The following is an 18,810-nucleotide window of genomic DNA, read 5'->3' on the forward strand; positions in this document are numbered from 1 at the left end:
ATTGCAATACGATAGGTGTACACATGTTGAGATCTATGTATTGTTAAGGTTTGGACTTGTAGAGCAAATGGACAGCGATAGAATGGTTAAAAAGATTTACAATGTGAATGTTTAAGGATGCCGAAATCGATGATAATTGAATAAGACATGACATAACCAATTCTGGCAAATACTTGGAGATGGACATGTCAAAAATTAGAATAATCGGCGCGCGTGCATGCATGAGAAGATATATGAATGTAGAGCAAGCGATATCTGTATACAAAGACAGTGATATGGCATTCTAACCTCTGTCTACCCTTACGGAGAAACGGCGTGATAGTTTGTTTTTTTAGTATTCTGTACCTTACGCCATATATTTTGATCAACAATATTTTTTAGTGTAATAATTATTAAAATCAGTTATCTTAATTATGATTTTGTCACTCAACACAGCAGATAAACATTGATTTATTTTCCAGATATGCTCGGAGGAGGCCTCACGCTCCAACCGATCTCCATCAATCCAACTAGAGACAACCAAATCAACCAAAACGTGTCTTCGGTTGGACAAAATTCCGGCAAAGTGGCAGTAGGTGCCACCTGGGCAACGGATAGCAGCAAAGTCAACATAAACTTGGATGATTTATTCGGTACGAAGAGTCCAAAATCCGGGCCGCCGCCTTCTATGAACCAATTAAAAAGCGTCCCGTCGAGTCCAGTTCATAACAACTCGCAAGTTACGAGTCCAACACCGATAAACCCGAATATAAGACAGCCACTGTTTGCAAATCCCCAGGGATTTGTTCCAAACAACATGGGTTTTAACCAAACGCAGGCGAAGGGTTTCCCTCAACAACCGACTGGTTTCAACATGAACGGTGCGTCCGTTTTTAGCAATAACAACAATGGAAGTTTACTTTCGCCAGTTGGAAACCCAAACGCCAACATAATGGGCGGATTCAACCAATTCGGAGGTCCACAAGTGCAATCGAACCAGCAACCATTTTTCCAGGCGCAGTTTAAATGATACAAACCCATACTGTGGATAGATTAAATCTGTCACACAATTGAGTTCTGAACTCGTAAAAGACTTTAATAAAACACCTCACGTAAGCAGGCAATAATCTTCACCATCTCTAAAGTGACATACTGTTTAGAAAAAATGTTTCTAGACTCGGTGCGGAAGCGTACGCCTAGTAAATAATAATATATTTTCTATAGTGTCAATAACTAATTATAATATCGAGTTTGTACATTTTAAAATTGATCTTAATGACAAATTAAGATTTCTGACTGATGATACATGAAAAGCTATAGGGAATGGTGAATCGGAATATTTTCAGAAAAATTGGATATATTAAATCAATAATATATATAAAAGTAGTACATTTATAACAGTAGTACGTTTGTAACATATAAAATAATTATAGAATGACTTAAAGGAGTTACGTTTGTCAGTTTTACTCTTCAAAATGTTGTGGTTTTATTTGAGAACATTCCCAGGTGAGTGGCAAAATAAAATACGATATATTTTTAAACTGAAGGCCAACTTTATTAAATGATAAGAAAATCATTTTTGTTGATTTACATGTTTTTCAATATTAATAATTTACATAATTTATAATAGAAAATATATTATGCAATGCCAATAACTTAACGGAGCTGCTGTCTAATAATATTGTAATTTTTAAAAATCTTACAATATCAAACATACATAAGCCAATATTTTTTTTTTCAAATGTAGCCAATTTTTTAAACTACAACTTCATATAAACTTTCCATATCTCATCAATGTTCTTATCGGAAGAAATATCAAACAATTTTTATATTAATTTATTATTTAGATACCTTCAATATTATTATTGGCAATCGACTCTCCGTCTTAAAGTTACTGAATACACTATATTATATAATATAGCTGCCATAAGCACTTTTTTACTATCTATTATGCCATGTTTCTCTGTAATTTAAAAAGTTGTTTAAAAACAAAATTAATGTATGGAATAATTGTACAAATAATATGTCAAAAAAGAGAAGAAAGTAGTAATTGATACGCACTTCAAAATGACAACAACAAAGAAAGACAATGAATCAATTTTATAATTTTATTACTTATGAATGTCGAGACCTTGGAGTTGCCAATTACAAAATAAACTACTTACGATTTGATGTCAGCATTCAAATCTTTTATAATCTTATAACGGCAGTTGTCACAAAAAAAAGAAAAAAACTGCAATTTTTACTATTTGCTACTCTTTTTTGACAGATTCTACATTTGAATAACATAAGTTATTTGTATCTATGGAAATATGCAGAGAAGTTGTGTAAATAATTCAGGGTGATCATTTTGTAACCTAAAGTGTCTTTGGTTGAATGTGTTTGTAGAATACATTACTCGTAATTAAAAAAATAAAGTGATTAGATAAACACTTTTGTGTCTTAAGCACATTAAAGTTACGCTGTACGTAATAATTTGAATTGATCGATTGCTAGATTTCAATCGACTACCATTAGAAAAAATATATACTTTCATATTAGAAATAATACAATACCAAAATCATTATGAAGAAAACTGACATTGTTTTAACAGCCATATTTTTTGCAATAATCACAAAATTATGTTTGGTTTGTGATGAAAAAACAGCTGTAGATTTTTAAAAGGATTTTAATGAAATGACGTATTGAATTATTTTTTTAACATCTTTATTTTGATGAAACATACTATTCAGAAATGAATGTACAAATGAAAGTTATGAATGAAATTAATTTTAAAGATAATTATATTATTAACCATTTAAAATGCAATAATTAACATATTATGTATTTATTTATTTGATATAGACTTATTTTTCCATGGGTAATAATAAAAATTAATAGTTTTAATCCATTGAATTACATTAGTTTTTAACCTTTAAAATAATTTTGCAGTTTAACTAAAAATTAATTCCGATTTCTTGAATTCTCAAAAAACAGTCTTCAGAGTGACCGCATTATCGCCATACACCGATTTTAATATTTCATGAGCTTCTTTGCAACCTAAAGTTAATGTGTTGTTTGAAATCCATGATGCACGACAGACACGGTAAACACGACCTCACTCTTCCAGCTCTGGAAGCCGACTGACAAGTCACAACTTGTTCAAACTTGACACTGATTATCTCAATGGTTCAGGCTATTGAAATTATTACTTTTAGCAGTTGCTGCTATAAAAATTCACTCACCTTTTTTTTTTTCAGCCTTCATAAAACATCAATATTTAGAAATAAGCATCTAATTTACAGACAATTCTATATTGTTGCAAATGAAATTGCCGGAAATTAACAAGAGCAATCTAAATATTGTTTACAGTTTATACAAAACACTATAATTAACATTCACCAATTGCAAAATCAGTTTATTCCATGTGGCAAATATTGCTTTTAAAAAATCGAAAAGTCCTTGATTTTACAAAGCAGTGAAGGATTTAGATTTTTAAAATTTCATGCTGCATTTTATACTCGAGCTGACACTGGGTAGTAAAAATAATGAAACACTTTCTGAATACGGGCGTAAGACAGGTAATTAAAAAAAGAAGTATGAGTTTTAGATTAGTAAATATAATAATTTTTCTGCGCCAGACTTTTACGCATGTTTAAGTTGGTTTGATCCGTGTTATATGGCTGTACAGGGAACTTTAAAATCATTAAGTTTATATGTTGAATTTTATGCAGTATGAGGTGAATATGAATTGTATTGCAATGGTAAATATATCTCATCATTTGTTAATTATAATTAATTATTCAGTTGGGGATTTTGTAAAGACTTAAATATTTCGCTAACACAACTTAGTGATTTTCTTTCGTATAATTTTGTAGGGCCAATGTTGCATTTCTACTTAATCTAGTATCGTAGTGAATTAAGAAATTATCTTTAGACCAAATACAAAATCATAACTGAACAACATATCTTTACACATCTCAAGAGTGATACCTTCATTACAAGGCACAGTATCGGCCATTTCAGTACTTAGAAAATGGTATCCGCTATTTCTGTTCTATGCAAACTTTTATCATCGCACGTAACGATGTAGGTGTAAATAAATTATTATTTAAATTTAGTTTAATATTATCATTATTTCCGTATCACCGTAAGATATTGAAAGGGCAAAACTTTTCTCAACTCCTCAGAGTAAAATTGGTTTGAAACAAGTCATCTTTGCATTGCTTTGAGAAAATGACATTTGATAGTTTGAAATATTACAATTCTCCTGTATGTTTTATAGGATCAATTTCAATTTAGAATAATTACATGGCGGGTGGTTACAAATGTTTTTTTTTTTTTACTCTGTACACATTCTCTTTATTTTCATTTTGCCATCATAATCCATCTTAATTTCAACTAAAAACTCCAAATTCCGAACGCAATGAAATATTATTAAGAGGGCAAAATATTTCCACATTATCGGTCACAGTTATAAGTCTAGGACTTGGTTCCTTGATTGCTTATATTTCCGTAAATAATTTATTTATTTTTCTTTACTTACCCGAGTGTTCCAAATATAAATCTAACTTAATTTACCTTTTAGGTGACTGGGTTCAAACCAAATCTACTATGGCAAACTGTAAAATTATCAAGGATGTTTGAATCAAAGGGATTTTGTGTAAAAATAAAGTATTTGACAAGTTTCAATGTGATATTTAGGGGGTTCAGATCAGATAAACTCTGTACTAGAATTATTTCGTTCTGGCTTTCTACAGTGGTGCCTTTTACACAGTTGTCTAGCTTGTCAAAGGCGGGAACCCGTATGTTATTTTTCCAAAGGGTGAAGCAGAATACAGTATTGAGTATATTGATTATATCTATAGTACAACAGACAAACTCTCTCAGTAGGGACCACTCGATGTTGCCAGCAACAAAGACCACAGATAATTTCTGACAGTAATACTGCCAGAACTATGAAAAATATTTGGCTCCTTTCCAAACCAATATTTTTTTAGAAAACTCGTAACATAAAACAATATAGCTGGTTAGAATAAAGTTTAGTACAGAGTGCTACAAAATTTTCATTCCGTTTGAAAATTCTCGCCACAAGTGAGATATCTCGCACGTGAAAAAGTTTAACATGAACATTTGCAATTCTAGAATATTTTACCGCCAATTTAACACAGTACCTAAAATTAATAGAAAGACCATTCCACTTTTAATGCCACTCGATATCCTCTGACAAAACTTATCCCTATTGATAGTATTTTTCTTTTCCAAAAGCATTCCAAAATCTGTGCCTGGCATTTAAACGAATAACAAAAAAAGATACGTGTTCTTCTGAACTTCTAAATACTTGTTTATGTTCATGAGTGTATACAAACCCGAACTAATACAATTGTAGCTGCGGAAAATTCCGACTTTATGATGTCTGTCTAATGTCTGAAGCAGATTCAGCAACTTTTAAAAGGCTACGTTGAGTAAATTAAATATCAAATGAGTTGTTTCTATGTTTTGATTGTCTTATTTTATTTATTTAGAAATACACCCGCCACCCAAATTACAGGTTTGGAAATAATGAGAAAATAAATGCCTCCTACTAGAATCTGAATCTGCAAAATCTCAACTTTATTAGAAGAGCATTAAGGAATGTTTTTGAAATGACCTATGCTATAATTAGTCCCATGGAGTTGGGACTTATGTCTCAAATAATGTGTAAAAAACTACATGTATGTAAATCAATAAATAAATAATCATGTAAGAGTTTTTTTGTGTCATAATTTTTGGTGGCGTTATTATAAAAAAAACACAAATTATTTGTCAAATATTTATCCTTAGTATCTTATTATAAATCTTGGTTATTAACATCCAGAGCTGGATCTATCATAGGTTCACTTGGCACAAAAAAATCGGACACTTGCTCACAAGGGAAGGGAGAATAATATGCTCTTATTCTTTTCTGTCCTTTTTCAGTAAGTGACGTGGGGCTAGATCTGGCGCTGTTAACATCAAATACTCGGTGTAACTACAAAATTGACTTACATACATCTCATTTTAGTGTGAAATGGAACCTATGTCACTTTTTAATTTGCAAAATACATTATACCTTTGATTTAAATGTCTTCGAAAATGACTTACACAAATAGGAATATAATATTTATATATTAAAATATTACAGAGGTTATCTATCGTAACTTATTACATAATAATACTAAACTAATGCTCACAAGGTGCTGGGAACCATATATATAATATATAATACATTATTGGGTAACATTGTAATAAATAGTTGTTGCAGAATATTTTGAATATATTTTATTTTCCATTTTGATTTTAATCTTGTACTTATTGTACATAAATAATATGTATCGTAGAATATTGACGCTGAGTAGACACACATATACAATCAAACTGCTTTATCACGGAAAATATTACACTATAGACTATCATTAATTCTAACGCAATCAATATTATCTTTTTATTCTGATGATATTATAATACTTTGTAGTGGGCCTTTTAAATCTTCATCAAACTCTCCCAAACGCTATTTTTATTGGAGTCATTCTGTTGTATAATACATGTTAATTCACATTCTGTGAACAAATATCTTAACTATATTAATCCTAGACTATTTGACATTGAATGTGCAAAAAACCCCAAATATTTTTTCAACAAAAAACCAGCAGTTCATATTTTGTTTTTTATCTCAGTCTAAACCTACTAAATTGAATTAGATTAGCCAACGTTATATAAATCCATGAAATATTTAAGTTCTTAATATTTACCAAAATATTTCAATTTTCAGACCATTTCCTGAAAGTCATAAATAATTTAAATAGAGTCGAGATAGAGTGGGATTTGAACCTCAGACCGTAATCCGATTCATACACCATGATTGGCCCCGTGGAATGGAAAGAGTCGAAATAAAAAATATTATTATGTACAATCTAAAAAAGCACTCTCTTGTAAAATTGTCTCTGGCGTTTAGGACAGTTTGACAATAGATAGACAAAATATATAGGTGCTAAAATATGTTTTTTAACGGAATAAAATGCATTCCTATCGAAATAAATGTTTCAATGCATTCCATTTTCTTCTTTAGCAAATAATTTATATGCACACAATAAGAATGTAACTTGTTCATTTATCTTCCGCTCCGATTTAATTTATTTAAATATTTTGTATGTTGAACAATAATCTTAATTCAATAATGTTGTTGTTGAAGTATTTCTGCAGCGTCAATTTGATACTTTTAAGAATTTTGATGTGATCCTTATTAATTATATACATGTTACTTTGTTAAATGGAATATGAAATTGTTTTAGGTCATTCAAACAAGACAGATATTAATATAAAAGTTTGTTTTATTTACAATCCCTTCTCTGATGTCCCATTTTTGTATTTCACATTGTGGTGCGACATTTGGCCAGCATATTCTAATTATATGGCCAGACCACCTTGATCAGTATTCATCATGATATGATATTGGCGGCCTCCGTATTGTAGTGGTCAAGGCGCTTGACTCACGCACGGAAGGTTCGATTCCCGGTGAGAATACATAAATTACAATGTGATTTTTCTCAAGCCTGGATATTCTGTGATGTAATTCACCACTGTAATTGGGCCTCCTTGGCCTTGGGCCTGTTGTGGTGCAAAAATAAATCATATCATATATGCTTCATCAGTGAACTTAATCTGCGTTTTAAAAAATCAAAAACATTTGGTGAATAAGGGAGTTTGATACACTACACAGTGGGAAATAAAATACAATACAATATATTATAAAAATTTAATTCATAAATTCCATAACTCGACACTTTTAATAAAGCAATCAAGATAATTAAAATAATTTTAGGAACGGATCAACAGTTGATCAAGTCTGTCTTGTTAAAAATGTCATGTTTTTAATTCATAAGGACGTTTACATATTTTTTTACATCAACCCAGAGACATTATCCATAGATAAGCTTTTCTGAGTAATTTTATTTTTATAAACTAATAATTTTTTTTCTTTCATAATTTTTTTCTATGGTTTCACATAAATAGCCTATCAAAAAAGGGGAAAGCCGTAATAACAAGAGCACCCTCAACAAATTTCCACTTTTTTTTTTATATTGCATAATGTATTGCAATACGGTACAAAATTATTTTGAGTAGATTCTAGATACTTTAATTAATAAGTTGTCGATTAACAAAACATTTCACAGAAAACAGAGTAAATTCTTTTATCATTAATTTTCATAAGGTTCTCAAAAATTAATTTAATGCAAAAAAAATAATTTAATATTCAATTGAGAATGACTTTTATAATACTTACTTCTTACAAGCGGTGGTACAAAGATTAGCAGAATGGAAGGATTGCCAGGGGGATGGGGGGTACTAATATACATGAGTAAATAGTGTTACTCATCACTAGTCCCATACTAAATATTGACATAAACGAGTAATTTTCCAAGTTACACCTGAACAAAGGGAGTCACAATCTGGAAGAAATACCGATAAAATTGAATTTTGAACAGTCATAAAATTCTTCACTAAACATAATAAAACACAGTGTATCATTTTGAGGGTATCCTGTTGATTGACTACAAAGAAAATGGCATCACTATAACCGGATCATACTACACTAATCTACTGGAGCCGTGAAAAGAACATGTGAAGGAGTAAACGTGAGAAAAATTAACCAAAGGTGTCTTTGTTTTTCCAAGACAATCCGCCCGTGTACAAGAGCAATGTTGCTAAGACTGATCTTTACAATGTATCTCCCAAATATTAAAAATGTGTGTGTGTTAAAGGAGAATATATCAAAAAGGAAAAATATTACCATCTTTCTATTTACCCCTTCCCCTTCATCCCGCAAATTTTTGTACCAACCCTCAATTATATCAACATTAACAAGTCTATAAAAATAAACAGTTTATAATTAAATTTGAGCTTAGTTTGAAGAAATACAATAAAATAAATATTTCTTATCTAAAAGCTGATTTAAGCTTGTGTACATAATAAAATATCAAGATACACCGCAATTGGTTTACAATGCAGTGCCCTATGCACAATCAATTGGAAAGATAGTATAATGATCATCATATTAGAAGTGACTTTATAAAAGGCCTCGTGTGTTTTGGACATTTGCAAAAAACTAAACAAAACTGAAAAACTAAAGATATTTTTTCGTAGAAAATACGAAAGGCTTCGGAGACAATGTTACGCAGTCAATATTTTAATGCCGTTTAATTATAAAGCAAAAGAAATCTATGATCAAGATATAATATAAAAAAATAAGTATAATTTATCTTAAAGATAACTTAATTGATCTAAAACTACATATTTATCAATAGTAAATGAGGTATTCAGCGAGTTTACGAAACAATTTTCAAATATATGTAAATGTTGTGTGATAAAATGTAAAAAGCAGAGAAGATTAAACAATTGAATAGCTTAATTTATTTATACATATCATATTTAGTTATTTCCAAGGCACTATGTTCCAATAATAATCAAAGGCCTTATTCAGTTCATTTTCATTTGTTTTAAGTTTTAACTTGGTTTAAAGGCGAGTTAGTGATACCATTTCCGACAATGAGGAATTGGCATTGTTTTTAGATTGCATTTAATTTATTTTTTTTGGTCAAAAATACTTGCATTTTAATCTTAGTCAAATATTTCAAAATTTGCAGTTTTTTTTATTTGTTAATAGACTATTTAACTAAGCCAAAATAATCTTTTTTTAAATTTTATGTATCCCATTATCAGCGCTATGATTTTTTACATTTTGTATTTCTGAAATTACTCCGCGTGTGACATCTCAAGTTCTCTTCTGCTTCTTCTCGGTCAGTTATGCCGATTGGTCTGTTGACTTATCTAATAAAGCATATTCTTTTTTAAGATAATAAACCTATTGCATTTGAAAAAGCTGAGTGGAAGACTGATCCACCAGTACGTTATTACGATACTCTTGTGACATAAGACTTATTATAATATGAAATGTTAGAAAATACATGCCTCAATTCTGGTGGTATATTTATGTACCACTTTGTTCAAGGTGTCCCGTCCCATAAAGGGTTAACCCTACAATGCCCAATGTAGACGATCTGCTACATACCAATAATCGGTGTATAAAAGTGATTTCAAACATGTTTATCACTCAGTGACTAGTTTATTATATTGTATACAAACTAGCCATTATAATTTATTTTAAAAATCACCAGGGTAAATTTTTTTGATCAAATTTGAAACAAAAAGTCAGTTGCACATATTGTCAAAAGTGTAATTTAACTAAAATTCAAGGGTGATTTCTTTATTTTATTTTTAAAGATTTGAAGTTATAATTGTTTCCGCAACTTTCATTATTATATAAAATATATTCATATCAATCGTTATTTCTTGTTTTCCTTATGTTCTTGATTTTTTTAACCTTTTAATGCCTGCTGTAGTACCATATTGTCGACAAAAACTAAAATATGAAATTAAAACTGAAATTTGCATAAAAAACATAGATGAAAATATTTTTTTAGTTAGAATTAAATTGGGCATTGAAAGGTTAAAACCTATCACATGACATTAATTGTTGCCACGTGTGACATTATTAGCTCTAAATAACACCACTTCAACATGGTTTTTAAAATGGTATAAATTTTAACATTTAAAAATTATGAAAAAAATCTTTTAACAGGTTATTGTTTTTATGAATTTAACAATTATTTTTACAGAAATAAAATAAAATTATGTTTTAATGGAATTAATTATTCTACAAAAGTAAATCAACGATTTAAAATTACATTTTTTTTAAAACTTTAAACATACACAATTGAGATTTTTAAATACAGTTTACTTATAATGGACAAAATTATTTTCAGTCAATTTTTCTAAATTTGATAAACAATACTCGATACAACGAAACATTTCACAATTCAGTCCCACAATAATCTTAATAACATAATAAATTAATATTACAGACTACTCAAAAAGAGCAACTGTGTTAAATAATAATAATAATAATAATAGGTGAATTATTCGGAAAATTATTATTTTATTAAGTCTTACAATTGTCAATTGCAAAGGATGCCATTTTAATATTGAATTGTTTAGAGATGATAAAAAAATTCAACCCAAAACAAATTATTGGTAACAGATAATGAGATGAATTGATACATTTAAAAATAAAATCCTGGTGGATAGGAGCATTGCGTAAAAAAATGTATGCATTACATAGTTATTAATATAATGATCTAATTTCATATTTAAAAGCATTCAACCAACATATAATTCAGAAACTTGTAATAACTTGGCTTTGACTCTTTGTCCGCGGGTGTAATCATGGTGACATGGGATTCAGGCCCTTATTGTGTACACATTTCACATTAAATACGAGAGATTTACTATGAAATACTAGACATGTCCAATCTGTGAAAGAGGTCTGATGTTTGATTCCTGACGTGGTTGACATAAAACGTATTTTAAAGGTTTTTTTACACAACATTCCACAGTCCCTGGATTGTCATCTGAAGCGTAAGACTGACCATCTCACCTTAATACACTGGGGTTGGTGTACTGATACAGTGCCCTATGTATCATTGGGTGTAGAGATGGAATGATGATAATGATAAATCATTTTACAAATTTTCAGTAATGTGATGGTTAAAAGCTAATAACGCATTTTATAAAAATAAATACATACAAAAAATACTACTACTATTAGAAAATGGAAAGTCAATAATTATTATAATACATAAATATAAAGAATTTTTTAAAAATGTGAAAAAATATGAATAGTAAAATAAAATATTTTAATTAACTAATTGTTATAAATTAATAATTGAATAATATTAGATTGTTCATTAAATTAATGTTAATAAGCCGTAAAATAACAAACTACCGAAAATGATCAGATTTTGTTCAAAACATTACATCACAAAATTATATTATAGATTAAAAGTAGATAAATACAAAAACCAGTAATAATGAACCAGTATTACATTAAAATGCGAAATTTAACTTCTGAAGAAAGTATACAAAATGGTAATACAATAATATCTTTCGCGAGCAAAAGAATTTAACCTTTAACATAAATTAGTTAGGAGTCTCATAACTAGTAAGAAAATGAGTATTCTGGTTAGATCTTGAGTGTGGGAAAATCGTGGAAGGTGTAGATGACACTGGTCGGAGTATTTGCAGCCAGGTTGTAGCCCTTGGCTTTCATGAGAGCGTCTAGTTCCGGAGTTTGCTTGTTGACAATCTCCACAATCGAAATGTGAACCTGAAATTAAATCCTTAGTTATTTAAAAATCCAGTACGCAAGTCATCGTAATGAGAAAATGTCCAGTCTGGATGTCCCGTAGTGCAATGGCTAGGGGGTTCCAGGTTCGATTCCCAGTAAGATCACAAAAACTAATTGTGTTCTTAACCTGGGTGTTTTGTGCTGTAAATCACCATTGTGATAGGGCCCTTAAATTATTTTATTTAACTCTCCCTCCCCGGTGATGTGTAGCTAGTACACATTGCGTCTAATAACTATAATATCTTTATAAATATAATAAATATTGGGTTTAGATTTTCAGTATTCCTCCATTACACATTTACATATCGGCTGAAATAATTTGTTATTAAATAATAACTTATTAGGCACAAAAAAATCATTTTATCGGAAATCTGGGATAAATTACAAATATTACTATACAGCTACATAGTATTAGTAGCTCTCAGGAAGTTGGCGCGGTGCACGTTTCGCCCGAGTCGTTAGCGATACCCAATGGTTTTTTCATGTTTTCAGCAGTTAGATTTGAAATATTATCATCTTTGAATTAAATTATGGTTAATTAAAGCCATTCCCTATAAATATTCAATTTTTCCCTTTTTAAATCCCTTATTTTTTTGATGTGTAGTGACATTATAATCATCGGTATCATTATTATCATCATCATCTGCGTAATATCACTGTAAAGCTAGGGTTTCCTAGGACAGCGGTGCCCGTATTTTAACGGCCGTAGTGAACGGTGATGCAGTGGACAGCCGTCGTAAAGGTGACTAGAGTGTGGTTTTCTAGGAAAACGGTGTTATCAACACCATTTGACACCGTTTTCCTAGGAAACCACTCTCTAATCACCTTTACGACGGCTGTCCACTGCATCACCGTTCACTACGGCCGTTAAAATACGGGCACCGCTGTCCTAGGAAACCCTAGCTTAAGCCTCTTCATGACTCCTCTCTGTCTGTGTCCTCAATACGAAGTGCTAAACTGCGCTATGCCCTCCAGTCGCTTACCTGCTGGTGGGGGAGGGAAGCCAGTACGGGCAGCTCGCAGCCCCCGCAAGCCAGGGACAGGAAGTCCACGTTGCGAGCTCCGGCCGCCAGCAGAACAGAGTACAGCGGGAAGCACTTGACGCGAGCGCTGAACTTCTCGAGCGGACGTCCCAATGCCAGAACGCGCACCTCCTGTGCTATGTAGCTCTCTTGGTACGTTATCTGCGAGTATTATTCAAATATTTATTTTCATTCAATTTATTATGAGGTATATCCAGAAAGTTTCGTTTGACAGGTTAAAGAAAACAAGTACAGGATGCGTTTTATTTTCCAGACCGATTTCCCTATTGATGTGCATCATATGCACATCGATAGGGACGAGGTTGTCAATTTTTTTAATGTTCGAGATTAGCAATCAGCAAAAATTTACAAATCCGCTTTCCTTCCATACTTTTACTTTTATTTGCTTTTTATGTATCTTGATATTTTTATGTTTTTTCATTATGTATTTTTGGATTATTTAATTTAATACGTACTATTATTTAATACTCCTATTTCTTACTATAGTATAGAATATAGAGTGAGTTTCTAGAAAACATATCTCAATTATCATTTTAATTATGTTTTTATATATACTTTTTCTATGGATTTCAATGATACTATTATTTAGTTTTATTTTTTAATACTACTATATTTTACTATTATTTTGTTGATTTTGATGATACCATTATTTTGTATATTTGATTATGTATGAATCTAAATTTGTATAATTTATATTTTAATATTTATATCTGATTATCTTTTTGGCATTGTATTCTTTGGAATTTTATTATTTATTATTATACCTTGTTTTTCTAGATTGTTATTCATGTCTTTATAATTTAATCTAATTAATTTTACTACGTATTTTTATTATTAATTATTATGGCTTGACATGAGTACAGCCTAAAAAGCCTTAATAAGTTCATTAATATTTGAACGAGTGTAATTTTGAACGAATAAATAAATGTAAAAACTCGTTCAATGAGGAAGTTCAGTCCTACGGGAAATTGGATATAAAAAATGTTTTCTTATGCACGGTAAAAATTAGAGCATAAGTTTGTACGGTGAAGTTTCTTGAAAATGTACATATGAGAAAAATATATAAAATTGATTTTAATAAAAACTAACTACTTTGAACGATGTCACTAGTTCTTCCGAATCAACCAATTGATAGATTTCTAGTTTACGGGAAGCCAACCTACCAATCAGCAGAACTCATTGAAGAGAACTTGTGACGTCAAATGCGGATTAATTTCAAAATTAAAAAACTTAAAAAAATTATAGCGCTAATCTTGCACCGCGTAATTGTCTATTAAGTATTATGTTACTCATTGTCATCACATGCGACTATTCAAGTTGTGCCCGTTCAACCCAGCATGCCATAGAGCCTTCTCGTAAGAAGTTCGAACAATAAGGTGAGTTCTTGTATTCTTTTTCGTATTGGAGTTCACCGGTTTTCATAACGCAATTGCAACAAAAATTCACAAATTTGTGGATTCAAACCGGATCAATCGCGTGCCTACCTTTTACCTGGCAAGTGTCAGATGTAGATCATCTAATTTTCATGAAACCAGTGCGGATAATGATAGTAAAGAAATAGTGAATCTCATAAGGGTTTTCTCACCTCCTTGGGGTGAGTCGAGGTGCTCAGGCAGGCGTGCATGGCCTGCGTGAGTGCCTGGGTGCGGCGCGCGCGCAGGCGGAAGTAGTCGCGCGCGTCGGGCGTCAGCAGCAGCCCGTGCCAGCCCAGCGCTCCTTCCAGCCACTCCGTGCGCGAGCCGCCGCCTCCGTGGGCGCCATACGCCCCCGCCTCCACGAACACGCCATTACGCTAAACCAAACACACAAGATGTTGATTGTACTATGTAGAAGTTAGAATCTTCGGACCCATTAAGGATGGTACAGAGCTCAATGATCTATACTAGGACGTCAACATAGTCAAAATCATTAAAATTAACAGATTACATTGAATAGGGCGTTTGCACCGCATGGGGGATCTGTAGCCCCAAAAAATAGTGTTATTTAACGACCTAGAAGGGCGAAGAAGTATCGGCATATCGAGACTGCGTTAGTCGGATAATGTCGTGGCAGACTATCAAGCTCTGGGGCGGCAAAACAAGGCGGCACCCAGACAGAACAGGATGAAGATGTTGTAATGCTGAGGATAGATAGATAAATTGAGAAGTTATGCAATGTCAATGATTACTATGAATACTATATTATTATTGTTATCAAAAACATTTTTCACTTTGTGGTATGACATTTTACACTTTTGTATATATTTATAAATTTGTATAAACCACTTTAATTTTGAGTTACACTTCGACCGGTTTCGAGGTTACTACCTCATCGTTTAATGATGAGGTAGTAACCTCGAAACCGAAAATGAAAGTGTTTTACACAAATTTATCAACATATAAGTGTACTATGATAACTAATTGCCCTCGAAGAAATTTAAGGTTTTCGGGTCCCAAAATATTGAATGCATTACCTGGATATTGTGAAACAATGACCCGGATACAATTAAATAAATTTTCAAAAAATTGATTCCTCTTACCTTATAGTTGAGCAGCTGCGCGAGTAGGGTTTCTGTGGGCGTGGGCGGCACTTCCGAGGGTGAGACAGGTGCGTGCGCAGAGCGAGTCGCGTGCGGCGGGAAAGGCGACGCGCAAGACTGCAGCTGCCAGCGCTTGATGTACTCGACCAGAGGCGCTGCGTCCTGCGCCACTCCCGACAGCTCGTACTCGCGGGACATCTTCAGCCGGAACTGCTGGTGACGCATCGCTGCAAATAATCACTGTGTTAATGTCACAATGGCCTGCCTCGCGCATGTAGGGTTCTGCGTTCCATTCCCGTAAGATACATAAGAATAAAAAAAACAAGACTCAAAGAACATATTGCCTCCTATAGATTAAAAAATGGTATCAAACCCTCGCTCAAGGGTTCCTGGTTTGATATGTTGTCCTAATATAACGGCTTAAATATTTTATAAATATGTTATATTGGTAAAATATATGAATTTAATATATATTGAGTTTTTCTACTGACATTTCTTGGTGGAACTATAAATGAATTTGAATTAGAAATTTTTCAAGCAATGTTATTAGTATCAATTTAATAATAAAAAGGACAGAAAGAACTATTTGCTTCTTGAATATTTTCTTACCGGTAGTGTCCATGTATACTATGAGGACTATCATCACGGAGAAGAAGGTCATGAGGAACAGGGAAGCCGGAAGAAGTCTCTTGCATGATACTGCCGGGGCCTCCGAAGTCACCGTCACATTGGGAACTGTAACGGCTGGCGCTTCTGCCTCAGGGCCGGCTGTGATAGCCTAAAATTTCAATAAGGCTTCGATTATTCCGTTAGACAGATTTAGAGATGGACATCGTCATCTCCCTGCTCAGAGACATAAGTATATAACAAGGGTAAGAAATAATATACATGACAATATTCTTCTTATTAAGAGAATATGCATAAGCAGAGCAGTTTGATGAATGTATTTTAATATGTATATGTATATGTATTTAAGATTACAGAATTTTTTGCCAATTAATGTTAACCAAACATTAATCCAGAGCTTACTTAGTTGGAACGATTGCAGAATGTTTGCATACGATATATCTTTAATCTTCGCAAATTCGACCACATAACCGAATATTGCACGCAACTACACTGGCTCAGTATCAGACATAGAAGAAACATTCACATTCTATCACTTCTTCACAATATTTTTAATAATACCACTTCCGCCTGTTTATCTGAGAGAGCTCTTCCAACCTCTATCACAACACGGACTATCTCTTCGTTCTAGTAACGAGAGAACTCTTTTAATACCCTGTCATCGCTCTAATTTTCTTGCCTCCTCTTTTACAGTAGTAGCCGCTCGATTGTGAAATAATCTACCCACTAATGTTAGACTCTCTTCATAGTATAGTGATAATTTTTTTTATTTATTAATTTTTATTTTGTTAATCTTTATTTTTATTTTTTGTATAAAATTGTAGGATTCAATATGTCCATGTATTTATAATTTTCTCCTGTCCTTGTCCTGAATAAACATATTAAGTTCTCCAAAACTAAAGCCATTTTCAGGAGAAGTGTAAAAGTTTTGATTTGTCTAAAGGAAGAGACCATTGCAGGAGACTGCTACGAGACATTGTTTAGATTTATATTTGGTACTGTTAAGCGTGTTGTCCCGATGTTTATTAAAATTTACGTGTATATAATAATTTTTATTTATATTATTCTTTAATAATAGGCATGCTTCCACTTTCTATTATGTTGTATCCCAACTCATCTTCTTCGTTTTTTAATGGCCTTTTCACCTCTCAACTCGGATGTTCTGGCCAGCGTCGAGTTTTTCTTATTTTTTTTACATATTTACACATGTGTTAGTAATATAATAAATAAAAATTAGTGAGTTAGTTTTAAAAAATATATATACATATAATTATATAACATATTTAAAGGTTAAACACCATTTATAATTAGAAATTTACATATAATTTTAAATACACGATTATTGGGTGGGGACGGGAGAGTAAGAATATGAATAGGGAACGGGATGTTGCTATCCGAGAGGTCGGATAGGAACTCAGAATAACAATCATTAATGGGGCATCCGAAAAAAACATGATTTAGATCTTCCTCCTCAAGCTGACATTCGCACATGGCAGAGTCCTGGACAGTATCCCAACTCAATACAGGGCTCTTAGCCTCATAGAGTTAAGGAAAGGATTTTTTTTGTAATATGTATCTTTATATGAATAAATAAAATATATGAAAAAAATGCATACGTAAATAAATGTATACATGAATGAAGCAAAGTAAAATGACTCCTATTGATCATTCTTATTTCATCTCGCGATTTCTCTGGTCTGGTAAATTATTCAAAAGCGACATGAATATCAATGTTGTCTCAGCCGCGTTAAATATGCATTGTACAAATACTGAGAAGACCATTATCACCTTTTTATTTCCGGTGTCATTGCATTGTTTGAGTTTGAAGAATAAAGCGCGAAGAGCGCGGATAAATACGAAGAAAAATTCCATACGAAGAAAAAGGATGGCACTGTAGAAAAAAAACAGCAGCAGCTGTCACTCTTCAAAATACGCTTCGCTTGAGACTAAACGCGACTTTTGGAAATTGCGTTTGTGAAGAACAATATAACTTTTAAGAAATACTAAATTATAACTGAGAAAAAGTAGTAAACTTTATATTTTAACTTCAACAGAAAACACTGGAAAACACAACACAACAAACACCGAACGATAAATTTTTCACGATTTTTCTTGCTTCTATGGTTTCCTGAGAATGTTACAAGGAGAAAATAATTTTAGTATTTCTACCACAAAAAAAACTTTTTTTCAAATAATGACAATGACTGATGCAAATCCGCTGCCTACGATCTACAATACCATCATCGGAAACTGATAACACTGTTGTTAGTGTTATTTCTTCATGATTTAGATATACGTATACAAGTGTGGTAAATAAATCTTAACTGTAATCTTCAGAGTCCATGTAACAAAAGAAGAAATCGAAATTCCAGGCAAAGCTCTTCTCGAGAGAATGGAGGAGA

The 18,810-nt window shown here is 32.0% G+C and overlaps 2 protein-coding genes across 2 annotated transcripts in view; one reads left to right on the forward strand and one right to left on the reverse strand.

Annotated features, from left to right (window-relative positions):
• lqfR (clathrin interactor lqfR) overlaps positions 1-7,300 on the forward strand; it is a 38,793-nt gene extending 31,493 nt beyond the window's left edge. The window contains exon 11 of the mRNA XM_088227449.1: positions 462-7,300. Coding sequence (XP_088083575.1) covers positions 462-1,009 — 548 coding nt within the window. The 3' untranslated portion in view covers positions 1,010-7,300. The remainder of the gene's footprint in view (positions 1-461) is intronic.
• S (EGF receptor activation regulator Star) lies at positions 6,123-18,516 on the reverse strand. Its single transcript, XM_088227450.1, has 6 exons — positions 18,197-18,516; positions 16,391-16,559; positions 15,782-16,008; positions 14,849-15,055; positions 13,204-13,404; positions 6,123-12,199 (listed from the first exon to the last, which is right to left on the reverse strand). The coding sequence occupies exons 1-6, from the start codon at positions 18,278-18,280 to the stop codon at positions 12,056-12,058; spliced, it is 1,032 nt and encodes a 343-aa protein (XP_088083576.1). The 5' UTR covers positions 18,281-18,516; the 3' UTR covers positions 6,123-12,055.
• Positions 18,517-18,810: the final 294 nt, after the last annotated feature.

The sequence above is a fragment of the Micrasema longulum genome, unplaced genomic scaffold (genome assembly GCF_059751315.1).
Source record: "Micrasema longulum isolate JH-2025_06_02 unplaced genomic scaffold, ASM5975131v1 h1tg000504l, whole genome shotgun sequence".
NCBI classification, from domain to species: Eukaryota; Metazoa; Arthropoda; class Insecta; order Trichoptera; family Brachycentridae; genus Micrasema; species Micrasema longulum.

Excerpts from the sequence above, each read along its gene's own strand:
- S (XM_088227450.1), bottom strand. The coding sequence starts at position 18,280 with ATGGAATTTTTCTTCGTATTTATCCGCGCTCTTCGCGCTTTATTCTTC. Across the intron at positions 13,405-14,848 it reads CCTCGACTCACCCCAAGGAG|ATAACGTACCAAGAGAGCTA; the intron begins GTGAGAAAACCC and ends TAATACTCGCAG. Across the intron at positions 12,200-13,203 it reads CTTCCCTCCCCCACCAGCAG|GTTCACATTTCGATTGTGGA; the intron begins GTAAGCGACTGG and ends ATTTAATTTCAG.